General features: G+C 47.4%; 1 protein-coding gene across 1 annotated transcript in view; it reads left to right on the top strand.

Moving 5' to 3' along the window:
* Positions 1 to 6,011: 6,011 nt before the first annotated feature.
* LOC108802874 (zona pellucida sperm-binding protein 4-like) overlaps positions 6,012 to 14,800 on the top strand; it is a 20,135-nt gene continuing 11,346 nt past the window's right edge. The window contains exons 1-6 of the mRNA XM_018574727.1: positions 6,012 to 6,069; positions 7,674 to 7,795; positions 8,368 to 8,461; positions 8,685 to 8,840; positions 9,354 to 9,544; positions 10,281 to 10,378. Of these exons, the coding sequence (XP_018430229.1) occupies positions 6,012 to 6,069; positions 7,674 to 7,795; positions 8,368 to 8,461; positions 8,685 to 8,840; positions 9,354 to 9,544; positions 10,281 to 10,378 (719 nt within the window). The remainder of the gene's footprint in view (positions 6,070 to 7,673; positions 7,796 to 8,367; positions 8,462 to 8,684; positions 8,841 to 9,353; positions 9,545 to 10,280; positions 10,379 to 14,800) is intronic.

Genomic DNA, 14,800 nt, shown 5'->3' with positions numbered 1-14,800 from the left:
CCAACAGCCACAGTGGGACCCCAAACGGTCAACTCGAGGATGTTGGAAAAGTAGTCTTAAGGTTCCTGTTTCGTCTGCCGGGATAATCCATTGTCATTAACATTGGGTTTCCAGAGCCGGTATTGTATGGTGAAATTGGATGGCTGTAGGGCCAGGCTCCCCCGCAACAGCCGTCCATGGGCCCCGGACACCCAGTTCTTTATAGTCTATAGTCCTAGGTCCATAGTCGCTAGGAAGCAGGCTAGCCCTCAGGCTCCTCCAGCAGCCCCACTGGCGGTTCAGTCCGTCACATTCCTCCCCTCCCAACAGTAGACTAACCATATACCGGACCCCAACTGGTTTGGACCTGTGTTAGTTGGACAAGACAAATTCACATGTCTGGCATCTGATTTCCTGTAAACAAACTGCCGCTGGGGGGTGTTGAGGGCCCCTACATCTCCCTGCACCATGGCCTGCCACTGGGGAGTGAGACTGGCTGCCTCTGCGCCCTGGGGCAAAGACTGCCACTGGGAACAAGTATCCGCTGCACCTTTTTCCAGATGCTCCATCTGCAGCTAGGGAAAGAGGACGGCTACCTCTTCTCCCTGGAACTCACAATGCTCCTGGGGAGAGAGGTCGGCTACCTCCTCTCCCTGGAACTCCATTTGCCGCTGGGGAGAGAGGTCGGCTACCTCTTCTCCCTGGAACTCTAGGTGCAGCTAGGGAAAGAGGACGGCTACCTCTTCTCCCTGGAACTCACAATGCTCCTGGGGAGAGAGGTCGGCTACCTCCTCTCCCTGGAACTCCATCTGCAGCAGGGAAGAGAGGCCAGCTACCTCTACTCCCTGGAACTCCCTCTGCCGCTGGGGAGAGAGGTCAGCTACCTCCTCTCCCTGGATCTCCATATGCAGCTGGGGAGAGAGGCCAGCTACCTCCTACTCCCTGGAACTCCCTCTGCCGCTGGTGAGATAGGCCATCTGCCTCCACTCCCTGGAACTTCATTTCCCGCTGGGGAGAGAGTTCAGCTACCTCTTCTCCCTGGAACCCACAATGCTGCTGAGGAGAGAGGTCAGCTGCCTCCTCTCCCTGGAACACTGTTGCCAGCTCTTCAGCTGGGAGTGGATGGGACAGCGGTTCCTCTTCATTCAAATCTATAAGGTCCCCCACGCCTGAAGATGGTGACGAAGAAATGGGGTTGGCCGCCATCTCTGGCAGGAGCTTCAGGGGGGCTATGGGTGTGGGGCAGAGGATAGCAGCACTCTGCCCTGATGCCAGCTCTTCTGCTGGGGTTAGTAGTTCTTCTGCATCCAAATCTATAAGGTCCCCCACGTCTGAAGCTGGTGACGAGGAAATGGAGTTGGCCGCCATTTCTCCCAGGAGCTTCAGGGGGGCTATGGGTGCGGGGCAGAGGATAGCAGCACTCTGCCCTGATGCCAGCTCTTCTGCTGGGGCTAGTAGTTCCATCTGCTGCTGGGGAGAGAGGTCGGTTACCTCCTCTCACTGGATCTCCGTCTTAAATAGTTTAAACGCCCGAAAGGGCAACTTACGGAAAGGCGCTGTATCTCTAGGTGTTGTCTCTGATTGCCATAGTTGCGCCATTCTCCACTCATGTTGCCGCTCTAGTTCTCTCGCTTGTCGCTCATCCTGCAGCTGGGTGCCTCTAATGGCATTCTGTATGGCAGTCTCTGATGGGTTGGCACCATATAACGCCAACCGCTGTCGAACTCGTTGCTGAAACAAGTCTCCAACTGACCGGGGTCCAGCATCACCATCCCTCTGATCCATCCTGGCTAGCTCACTGATCAGGGTGGCCTTGCTCTTTGTCCCAGCGGTCCCTCCTCGGCTCTCAAGTAGGTCTTTCAGCGTGTCTCTCCTGCAGGGTGCATAGCTGGTCATTCCCTGTGGTGGTTTGGAGTGTCCCAATAACTGGAGAGCCGATCCCACCGCTGCCACCAATGTAACGAGCCCCTGCTCGCTCGGTTCCACTCTCCCGGCACTCCTCTGCTGCTATTGGATCAGATGTCAGACCGCAACGTCTGATTCTTCGATCGTCCGATAATCCGGGATTAGAACTACAGCTCTGTGCCGTTCGAATCCAGCTCAGAACAAACACCAGGCAGGCTGTATGTAAGTTCCAACAGGGATCTGCTTTATTTAATGCACACAACACACTTTTATACACCACAGTTTGAACAACCCGCCCAAACAACCACTTCCTATTGGCCATGCAAATGAAGGCTTGAAACAGAGTCAGCAGGGATTGGTCCGATAACTTGAATGGGAGGGCTGATATGTGTGGCCATGCAAAGGAGGACTTGAAACAGGGTCAGCAGGGATTGGTCCGATAACTTGAAGGGGAGGGCTGATATGGGTAATGACACAGAGAAGTCCCAGGAGATAATTACATTACATAAACAACAAACAGAACAATGCCTTCCTTCCAGACCACGGAACCGTTTGGAGGGGATTGGCCTTAAGACAAACTGTGAACAATGAAACAAACACAGAGTGATTCAACCCTAAGACAGGGTGGAGGACCCACCACTGTGTAATATATAGTCAAGGAAACATGGTTCTGTATTCCAAGGACCATGACAGGTGGGATGATACACGTCACTGCAAAGGGGTGTTTTCCACCAACATGCAATGAAATGGCTTTGAATAGAGGCCCAAATTTCTTGGCTGTTGCAGGTATATAATATGTGAAGGAGAACCGTACTAAGGCCATATCCTATTCTGGTGCACAGTCCTGTTCAGGGTGAAGCTCGGCCTATCTAAGCCACGTCTGCAAAGGAAATGTTAAGCCACTGGGGGCATATTTACAGGGGTGGGTGACCTTACTAGTGTAGTGATGCCCCATTTCTGGGGAGATGAGTAGTGTTGATTCTCTGAAAAAAAAACAAAGTATGGTCATTCACTAAGCTATGAGTTGCGGCATTGGTCTTAAGACTTAATCCACTTCTGATTAGGATGCCGCGTGTGTTCCTTTTGGGAGTTTCCATGAAAATATTGTAGCCTCTTCCACCTTCTGGAGTGGCTACTAGAAATGTGACATTGCTGGAGCTGTAATCAGTCTGGTTGGTTCATTGTTTGCAATTATCTGTTTCATTCCAGGGGTTCTACTATTGATTGTACCTGAGTGGAGGAACATCTTCAGTATCTATACTTCACCACCCAGTCACTGGGTGTTTCATGGCCAGTGGTGCATGCTGGGTGAGTGTATAAATACTCAGGGGATTTGCCATGTGCTCAGGTCGGTCTGCCCCTGGGCTTAGCCTGGGGGGGTGGGGTGCTCAAAGATGGAAAAGCTGCCTAGATCTCAAGCCTGGAGGAGGCCACATGTGGACCCGGGAGGGGTCTGGAACTGATGTCGGGAAGTGAAGCTGGACTACTGGAGGTGCCTGGTCAACTTTCTTGATTACATGTCTTTCACTGGCTAAGAACCTGCCCCATGAGAGTGAAATGTCAGCCCTCCCTGCCTTTGGAGGTCCACCTCAGGCCTCTGGGGGTTAGGAGGGCACTACAATATATTTTCAGAGATGGAGAAACTGACTAGATCTCAAGCCTGGAGGAGGCCACATGTGAACCATGGAGGGGTCTGGAACTGATGATGGGAAGAGAACCAGAGAAGCTGGACTATTGGAGGTGCCTGGTCAACTTTCTTTATTACAAGTCCCTTCACTAGCTAAGGATCTGCCCCTGAGACTGAAATGTCAACCCTCCCTGCTTTTGGGGGTCCATCTCAGGCCTCTAGGGGGTCAGGGGGGCACTACAATATATTTTCACACTTATTTAGTCAGGAAGCATCAAAAGCCATGGCCATGTGCAAACGGTAGTGATGCATGGTGGGTGGCAGAGATTGGTTATGTGCTAGCAAACGATCTACTGATACCTACGTGACCTCTCGGGATCTGTCCGGTCTTCTGCAATGGCCAAATGTGAGACAATCACAGGTTACTAGTTCAGTCTTGATGTGGGAGGAAGTCACCTCCTGACACTGACAGATCATCTTTGGATCCCGGTGTACTCTCCTGTCTCCACACGACTTCCACATTATATTACGGGTGTCACTATCACTCACGACTTCCACATTATCTTACGGGTGTAACTATCACAATCACGGTTTTATTAATGAACCTCTGGACAAGTCTTATGGTTGGTGACTCACAAGCCCAGGCTGAGATTACTCATCTTCCTCAGTATCAGAGCCATGCATTGGAGTGACGGGTGTTACCATAAGGGATGCACCGATATCAGTGTCACGAGTCCTCATGAAAATGCCCGGAGACTAAGTGCTGATAATGGTGATTTACATTCTGAAGTGGCTACCTGAGGTCCTGTGCCTGCTGGGGACCCCGGCAGCCTTCCTGTAAACCACGTGGCACCGGTTTACAGCGCCAGCCGCACATCTCCTCCTCCCTGGGGAATCCCACCACCCTTGAGACCCCACAGAGCCCTCCTGAGATTCTCCACTGGAGACATCAAGACGGCCTCCCCGTAGCAGCACAGAGTATGTAGCTTCATATTATTCTGCGTTGCTGTATAATGTATTGCTGGGATTTGTAGTCCCTCTACAGCTTGGAGTCAGTAGCTGAACTGCATTGCAACAACGCCAACGACCAAGAGAAGGTCACGTGACTCTATTTCCAGTGAGATACGGGGCAAGGCTGAGCGGCCTGGGGGCCCATTTACACTGTGGTGTTTTATTGCACACATTACATGATGGTGAACGCACGTGTCCAGGTTCCCTATAATAACAATAGGACCTGTTCTCTTCTCAGCACTCACTATGACGCAGCGTGCGTTTTTTCTCTGCATATTAGTGCGTCGGGAGGCCGATAGAAGTCAATGGCAAAGCATCAAAATCCATATTCAAGGCGCCAATACCACGTTCACTTTGATGGGTTGGAAGCCGTGGTCAATGGCTGTTGGCTCCATCCAATCCAAACCCTAAATTCAAAACACATCAATGCATATTAATAATGCATGTCACCACACAAAGGAAACGCATGTTGACGCATGACATCACATCTACCTAATGCTACAAAAAATAACGCACTTTGACGCACATGCATACATCTAAATGGGCCCTAAATCTTGGTGTGATGGTGGGAGATGTCCTTGCACTGTGATGGAGCGTCGTCTGACCCCATTTGGCCTAGAAAGCATTCCGCGAGATCTCGCCAAAACAGTGGTGACGCCACACCAGTAGGTGGTGCAGTATGGTAGCCGGGGGTAAGGGAAGTCCATCTATGCTCATTATTTAAAGGCATAGTCCACCTTTTAGGTAATAAATGCACCGATGGCGGTAAAATAAAACAATGTGCATTCATTAAATGTATGCATTCAAGCCTGCAGAGCATTGCAACTGCGATCAGTGCGTTACAAGTGCAATGCTCAGGCTCCTGTAATATGAACCCCCAGCCCCCAGTCCTTATGGAGGTCCTTATGGTGGTAGGGACCTTCTATTATGGGATGGAGGAGGTAATTGATGAACTACAATTGCAATGCCATCAGCCCCCTGATGCCGGCGCTCTCTGCTGAGTCCCTCTGCTGCGGTGACAAATGGGGATCCATTGATGACAGTTGCAATGCTTCACAGACTCCAATGCCAAAATATAATCATTCATTGCACATTGTTACTTCTATGGATGTGTGCGCGTTTATTATTCCTTGTAAAAGGTGGACTTCCCCTTTAATCTTCCCAGAGCAGACTCCATGCACCTTGATTGGTTAGATGAGGCCCACAGATGTCAGTCGTTTCTGGCCACCTTTGCAGCCCTAATCGCATTGAGATCACCTGCCAGCATATCAGTCTTTGTCAAATCAGCCTGAAGCCCCGCCCCCTCTCCAGACTATAAATCTCTGGTCAGGGCTGGAGGTCAGTATTGGAAGTGGTCTGCAAGATGTTGTATTCCAGGGCGGGATTTGGGTTGGTGCTTCTGCTTTGGAGCTGTGGTTTGTCATGGATGCTGTGTGATGCCAAAGGCCATTGGGATGGTTCCTCACATCTCCATTGTGCTCTGAACAACATGGAGCTGACCTTTCCTATGTCAGTTGAAGGTGTTTCTTATACACTGACTGTGCTGGGTGAGTCATTTTTAACTTTGCCTTCACTTTTTGTGGGAGAAGAGGTGGAAACTGCCTGGACTAGAGAGCTAGGTCATGGTGGATGTGTGGGGGCCTTGGTTCCCCCCCTAGGGAATGGTTGGGGGGGGGGGGCGATCTTATGAAGATGTGACACTGCTCATGTGTAACGGTCTCAACTAGCTAGGGCAGAGCTGTACTCTGACTGGCTAGTGGAGTGTAAGCTAAAATAACCTGTTCCTTCTGTCTTTTGAATACAGGAAACCTTTTATTCTTCAGGTTCTCCTGTGTTTAAATACATGCGTTTGGAGCATTAAATCTGCCCCTGGATGCACAGGCTTCAGACCTCTCAATACAAGTATCCTGAATGTAACAAAACATTGTATAGCATTTAAAATCCCCACAGGTTCTAATGGATGAAGGCTTGGTTCACACTATTGAGTTGTGTGCATGTTGCTGCAATGCAATCCATGTTGGATTGGCCCCATAATGGTTGCATGCTGCCAGAAAAGGTTCCCCCTCCTGCCCTGGAGGTGCATTGATGGCTCATTTGTAATGGATGGGCTGCACATGCTAATGCAGGGAAAAGTGCACAGCAATGCACCTTCAGTCAAGTGTCCACAGATGTATAAGTGTTCAGTTAGGCTTTGAGCATGGAAACTTGAAGCTGATTTCCATGAACTGCTCCCGTTGCCTCAGCGCTGGCTTACTCTTAAAATGGTGAAATGCAGCAAACTGAACACTATTTGGTCTGGTGGCCTCTTTGTATGTGGTGGCTGCTATGTGCATGGAAATAGTTGCCAGGATTTGCTGGGCCTCTGGCTTCTCTTATTTCCTGGCTGTATGGAGATCAGTAAAGTACAAACTCCTTTCCAATTGTTAGTGGCTCAGTGTTGAAGCCAGGCCACTAGCATTTGCAGAATTAGTCGGGGAAGGGTCTCTTGTAACATGGATGTAGTCTTAAATGTTAGAGTTGCTGACAATTGATTTCTGAAAGACCCACAGCTCCCCAGCGTGGTGATGTCAAAGTTGTCCTTGGCCATGTATGTGACTATATGTACATGTCACCAGCATGCTGAAATCCTTTTGGAATCGCCAAGTGTCCATTCATAAAACAAGCCCTTTCGGTGCTCTGTAGGGTCTCCATCATGCTCAAACCTCTGTTTTAGTCAAAAGGATGTTGGCATGCTGGTGACATCTACATATAGCACCATCCAGCACCCCCCCCCTCCCCCCCACTACTTGGGATACCACAGTGTGGCTAAGCATCCACATACTGGCCATGTACTTGAGCTGCTTCTTGGCAGATGTAGGCGCTGTATGATCGCTGCTCAATTACATGAAGAATCATCTTATCTGTAGTAGCCTGAGATGGTGAGTGGGGTACCAGGCGGTGTTTGTCTCCACAGGACGGATCTTCATTGGAGGGTTTCTTGCTGGTCTACCAGTCTAAACTTCTCATATGAGCACCCCAGTGTCATCTGCCTCCATGTAATACTCATATCTGACACTGCATTGGATGTTCCACAATGTAATGTGGCGGCACCTGAGTCTTTCCAATCTGAGTTGTTAGTAGAAATCTCAACTTCAATATGTCTCCTGTTCAGATTTCCAGGATGAATTTCAGAGTCTGGCCAATGATTCTGCTTGCGGCCTTTCAGTAGTAAGGAGACCTGATGACACAATGGTAGTTGGTGCTGCTTATGATGGATGCTACGTAAGGGAAGAGGTAAGATTGACAACACTGACTTCAGATTTTGATGCTGTCCTTGTCTTCATTACAATCCTATATGGAGTTTAATGGCCCTGAAAGGATCATGAAAAATGGTGACCGTGTTCTGTGCCATCTACTAGTAACTCATTCTTTATGTATAGCCCAAACTTCAGTTTTGGTCTGGATTAAAATACCTGTAAGTGTATTGCAGTCATATGCCCCCTCTTAAAAATTCATGATCTTGCTTTGTCCTGGTGACTAATTCTGATAAGGGATCATCCCCGTTGATTTGAGGTGCTGAGGAAACAATCAAACTTCTTCTGTTCTGGTGACAACTTCCTAAAGCAATCTCTCTTGGTAGAGACTTCCTCACTCCTGTTGTCTCTAGGGCAGGAACTGTTGGGAGATCCTGACTCTACACACTAGACTATGAAGGTGCCTGTGCTGGCTATGACACTAGTATCTCATGAGTCCTTGGTGAGCAGAGGTGGTCTTTAGGTATAGACCAGCAGGTTTTGGGAGAATAGGTTGAGACTCCAGAGGGGGCTGTTACTGGCAGTGTTCTAAAACCACTTTTCTTCTGATAGGATGGAGAGTACCTAATGGTCCTGCTTCTGGAAGTCATTGTGAATGGGACAGTTGAGCAATACAAGATGGAGAAGAAATGCCCAATACAGAACGGTAACAAGTGATCTTTCTTGTAAATGGGGAAATCTAATGTCCTATAAACCATGAGCACTGTAGCTTGTCACTTCTTGGGGTGGTCACTAGGACAGAAGCTGAGGGGAGGCACAAAACCTAGTAACTTATAATCCTTCTATTGAAATCCAAGTGTTTTATTGGACTTTCCACTCCATGTACAGTATGTAGATTTACTACATGATAACTTTCTCTTGTTTAGAAGCTATGGATGCCCCAAGCCCTGACATCTGCTCTGCTGTCAGTCAAGAGGACAAACTGGCCTGTGCTGGAACACCTGTAACCAGAGACATCTGTGATGCGTTGGGATGCTGCTACTCCCCAAATGATGCCAGAATGCCTTGTTTCTTTGGCAACATGTGTAAGTGGGATATTGCTTGGCCCAATAGAGGTGGGAGGGGGTCAGTATCGGCCTGTAGGGAAATAATCTTTTGACAGACTCTGGCAGGCAAGCTTGGCAGCACCTCAGCAATTGCTACAGACATGCACTCCACACTTGCATTTTATGATGGGTAACTTGTAGTCCAGTCTGGAATGCGTTTGGCTGAACTATATAATTTTTAATGGGGTTTGCAATTGGTTACCTCAATGGTGATTAAAACCACAATGGTCTTAGGGTTTTCTTTGGTCTTTTAGCTGTGTTGGTGACTAAAACATTATTTACCTTTCTATACTCCAATATACATTCCCACCAGTTCTAAGACCTGCTTATAGGATCTTCTGAATTGTATAATTTTGTGCTCTTCCCTGTAACTTAACATTACCACGCAGATGTCAGGTGACCACATTCAGAAATGGACTAGTGTCCACAATAGTGTCTAGATGAGACTACTTTCTGATGTTCCTAGTAACAAACAATCTTTGTTTCCTACAGTGACCACACAGTGTGCAGTTGATAACAGCATGGTGATTGCAGTGTCCAAAGATCTGACCAGGCCATCCCTGCTTCTGGACTCGGTCTCTGTGATTGGTGTGGACCCTACCTCTTGTCCTGGGCTGTCAGTAGCTAGAAGTAACTCCTTTGCAGCATTCAAATTCCCATTATCCTGTAGTAATGCAGATCAGGTGGGTATTCCTATACAGTCTGGGTTGGTGGGTTTTTCTGATCGCATGTCTGGCCCTCACAGCACTAGGAAGACATAGTACTCATTCCTCTTCATGCCTAAAATAAGGGACTGAGATCTTAGCCCAAACCTTGACTTGAAGCATTAGCGGATCTAATTCAAAACTACACGCGTGGCTTCAATTCTAGTATAAGATGTAATAAGGGGGTTCTAATACATGTCAGTGTCTTTGCAATCTGTCCCATTGGGGAGATTTCTCCACTTGCTGTCTGGTAGTCGCAAGAGGAAGTGAGTAAATTCCTCCAATGAGGGAGACACTAGTTCTGGTGACCATTGGAAGATTTCCCATCTAATCTGTTCTAAAATCTGGGTTTCAGTGAGTCGGCAGGAAAAATGGGAAGGGGACTCTCCCCAAGAGGAACACAGATGGCAATAAACTTGATGGGTGTCCTACTCCTGTTCAGTTACAATTCTAGTTACGGATGTCTCTTGGTAAAGCTCAATATGGGTTCAGTTTCATTGCTCAAAATGGTTTAAGATGGTGGCTCAAGTTTAACTTCTTAAACTGTTTTTGGGGTCATAAGGCTGCTTCTAGAATGTCATCCAGTGAAGTATAAACTGGTAATCAAATACTTCCAACAATCCTCTAGAAGCTGCTTGATACACTGAAGCAACACTCTTCAAAGGGAAGCTGACTGCCTGGCTAGCTCTAATCTCTTCACTCTTCTACTCCCCAGGTCCCTGATGGTCCAATGAACTATGAGAATACTATTGAAGCTCCAAGAACCATAGAGACATGGCGGGGTTCTTCTATCACTCGGGACAGTATAATGAGGTAAGATGAGCAAACCTGCTACAAGTAATGGGAGAAGGAATGGTATCTAACCCTCTACTGTTTATCTAGGGTGACTGTGCGCTGCAGGTACACTCAGACCGGCATTGCACCGCTGGCTGTGACTGTGCATACCTTGCCGCCACCTTCTCCTGTTAGTACATCTGGCCCCCTCGAGCTGGAGATGAGGATTGCACGAGGTAAGAACATTGGTTTTTCAGAAATTGTTGCACAGAATACTAGAAGCTGGTGTAATGCAATATTTACAATGTTGTAAAGGGCACAATACTATCTGTCCCTTGGGTGCCAGGACTGCATCCTTGGCAGGACATGGAAGGGTGGCCCATAAGTAACAAAGTCTGAATTTATATATATATATATACACACACACAAAGCAAAATACTTTTGTTAATATATTGGAGTTGATATTTTTTTTTTAAATACGAAATTCAGATCCGGAATTCGTATTTCGGATAAAAAAAAAAAACTACCACTCCAATATTAACAAAGGTATTTTGCTTTTTAACTTCATAACGAATGTTTGTAAAGTTACGAAAATATAACCGCCACTAACAAATTCGTATTTCGTACGAATCCGAAACCGAATTGAGTTCAGTTACGAAATAACGGGTATTCTGAAACGAAACAACACATTTTTTGGCGGCGCACAAGTCTAGTCTCCTCTGACCAGAGGGCAACCAGCATGCTCCTAGTTCTTGCATCTGTTTTTCTACCAGGAGAGTCAGCAACTTGTAATCTCTACTGTACCCCAGACATGGCTTGCAAGGGGCTATGGACTTGTGTAGCCATGCTTGTTGGACCAACACTGGCACATGTTTCCAGCATCAGAAGTAACAGGTATTGGCAGACGAGAAGGCAAGGGGAATGTGCTGCAGGGGAGGATCCCAAGGCTTTATTAAATATCTAGCATGCAGATTTGATGTTTTAGAGGTCGTGTCTTTTTGTACACTTCCAACGCTCGCAATGGACGGAAGACTGATGCCGGCATTGGCTAGAGGACACAGCGGGGATTGGGGAAATGTAAGTTAACGGGCTGTGTAATCCTGAGTGTGGCTTGGGGGTTACCGATTTTGGTAATTATCCCCGAGCCACACTCGCGATGACCGCCAGGGAGGTTAAGCAAAAATCTTTTGGCTCTTCAATTTTCACTCCTGCCTTGAATGGTAGGGTTAAAGGTCATTAATGCAGCCTATTATACATCACTCAACTCGAATTTCCTTTCCAGTATCCCTGAACCCAGCTTTTACGATCAAGCATACAAGCTGGGAAGCATGTCCCATCTACAAGGGCTGCTTCCTTTGACTTATTCACCTCCCTGCTTTGACTTTCCCTCTTGCTGCAGGCAATCAGCAGCTTGGGTCAAATATACATTCAAGATGTGTGTTGGGGAAATGCTGCATAGAATCTCCTGATCATAAGTCGCATGCAAAAATAAGTTTGCTGTAATTATTACAGTATGTTGGTGTGCCGGGTAGTTTTATACTAGGCCAACTTATCTTGTGCCACCCCTGCATGCCTCAACTGTTTGGTATAAACGTGTTGCTGCCATCTAACATGGACAGCTGTGTGGTCTCTTGTGGTGGAAGGAGAAGTGAGTATTATATAAGGTCTCATACTGACTGGTGTGACTTGTGGGGATTTTCATAACTGTCACTTATATAAGGGGCCATTGTCAGCTTGATTTTGCAAACTTAATATCCAATACGGAAACTAAGCCTGAAATTCTATTTTTAGGGAGAATGGCTGAAGAGCAGGAGCTGCTGTCTCTGAAGAACACGGTGACATCTGAAGGACCAGTTGCATTTGTTTCTGTGGCTGATGAAGAAATGCTAAAACTGGAAGGTAATGTCTTCATGATGTTGGATGTGTTTGGTGTACAGTTGTGATTCCAGACTTGTAACATTTCTCATTGTCTTAGGTACTGATCCCTCGCAGTACTCCACTCTGGACCTGGCTAGAGCACTAGCAACTGCTGGAGTTATTGGCTTGGTGGCTGTCACTGTTGTAGGCCTGTGGCTGCATCGCAGGAGACAAACTTCTAACATGAAAGCTACAAATGCTTAAATAAGACTCTTAATAAAAACAATTTTCTACATTTTGTCTTACTTTTTTTCAATCAAATGGCTGAAAAATATAATTGTCTCCATCTGTAATGCAGTTGGGAACACTCACTAATGTCCCTGTGCTTAGTAAATGTAAAGGTTGTGATGGTCATCTCCACTAAGGGACATGTACAACAAACCACCTCCATCCAAAGCATTCTGGCTGGGGAGAAGGACTAGTCTCACTAGTTTGCCTGACATCTCTAGATCCATGCGTTGTGAAGTGTCGTATAAAGGAGAACTATGAGGGGGGGAGGGGCTTTTCACTCACCTCATAGTGCTAGCCGACCTGTGACAATGAGACTGTCACAGGTCGGCTCAGTAGATCGGGAGGTGAGCGAACACATACCGGCGTTTGCTCACCTCTCGATCCTGTCACGGCTCTCTGCCGTGACAGGGAGGGGCTGGATTCCCCGCTACGATCCGCTAGCGCTGACTGGCGGAACAGATGGGAGGGGGTGGGTACAGCTGGCTCTGACTCTAGATAGGTGTAGATAGGTGGAGCCAGCTGTCAGTCACGCAGCTGGGCGGATCCAGGCACAATTGTCGGGATCCGCTGCAGCATCTCAGTATACCGCGAGCTACAGCTCGCGGTATACTGAGCCTAGGGTATCCCTAAGAATGAGATGATGCGTGGACCAGTATCCCTAAAGGTAACGTGAATGCTAGTTTGTGTCCTCCCGTTACCCGAAGGAGAGCTATGGGGAAAAGTCTTAACCCCCATAGTTCTCCTTTAAGCTTAAAATGGGCACCGAAATAAGTGCGGGAGTTAATTTTAATTGTAAATGACTAAGGACACTTTAACTCATGACTTAGCCTGAAACCCCCCCCGCCCTAGTGTAGACTTAGAAAAGTGGTGCAGCATATGAGGTGCTGTCTCCTTCCACTGCCCCGGTCTGTTGCTAATCTCTGTAGGACCAAAAAAGGAATACACAGGAAATGCATGGACAACTGACAGGGTTGTGATGAAGGCAAGGGCCGGTATATTTGGGCTCTAGGCAGCATGAGTAGCTTCAGAACTTCCTGGGTATGGCTCAGCAATTTAAAGGTGTAGTTGGGTCAGGGCAAAATAAAAGAAGCGCTACTTTTTTTCCATGTATCCTGAAAGTACAGGTATGTGTTATGGTAGCGGTAATGCCCTTTGCGCATAACTTCCTGTTGATCTGACTACCTTCTGCACTGAAATTGTGGGGTGGTGGGACTGCCTTGGGGGTGGCTTAAACGGTAGTGTTTTGTAGGCCAAAGCAAAATGGAGAGCCGGTTACTGTAGCTGTATAGCAAGGCATGAGTATGGGCGAGACTGTTCTTGCACTTGATGGTGGTCTGGAAAACTGTATTAGGAACTTGTCGTAATAACTGGCTAGTAAATATTGGCTCTGTCCTGGTAACTGATCAAATAAACCTTGTAAGACCATAGGGGGAGGAAGTGATTGTAGTGACCTCAGGGGGTGTAACAACAGATCAAAATGTATTTGACAGAACAAAGTCAAGGGTCCCATTTTTTTTTTTTATGCACATGCCATGTACCTGCACTACTGCATGTTGGTGAGACTATGACCCTAGACAGTACTTTTGCTCTGGCTCATTTGGGGGTTACATCTGAGTCCTCTACAAAGACATTGGGTGGGATGATGTCATTGCAAAGGGTTTTTTTTTTTTTCCACCAACTTGCAATGATATGGCTTTGAATATAGGCTCCAAGCACTTGGATGGTGCAGGTATACTACATATGTAGGAGAACCTTCCTAGTGCCATATCCTATTCTGGTGCACAGCTATTGGCAACATGGCTCTGTTCAGGGTGAAGCTCGGCCTATTTATGCCATGTCTGGAAAAGGTGTTAAGCCATTGGGAGCTTATTTACAGGACAGAACAAGGGGGGTGATGTCCCATTTCTGGGGAGATGAGCAGTGTTGCTCCTCTGAAATATGGCCATTCACGATGATGTTGTGGCATTGGTCCTAAGACTGGCTGAACGGAATCATTCTTTGGAAGGTAACACAGGTTATCACGTGTATTACAGCTCCAATTTGAGTTCATTTAGGAAAGGACCTGAATTGACATTTGTTCAAGACCGGTACAAAATTGGGGTAAATTAGCGTCATTTGACTGTTTTTAGACTTGTAGAGAAGAGAACAGTATTTGTCACTCCCTGGAGAAGTTCATGGCTTTGAAGTCTTCTGTGGATGGGGAAGACAAGCTGAAAGTGATCAACTGACTAATGTTAAAGGAGAACTATGGGGGGGATTCCCCTCTCCCCTCTCCCCTCTCCCCCCCCCCCCCCCCCCCCCCCCCCCCCCAAC

This window comes from Nanorana parkeri, unplaced genomic scaffold (genome assembly GCF_000935625.1).
Source record: "Nanorana parkeri isolate BGI_ZX_2015 unplaced genomic scaffold, ASM93562v1 scaffold3192, whole genome shotgun sequence".
Classification (NCBI taxonomy): Eukaryota; Metazoa; Chordata; class Amphibia; order Anura; family Dicroglossidae; genus Nanorana; species Nanorana parkeri.
This window is presented reverse-complemented; position numbering and strand designations above follow the sequence as displayed.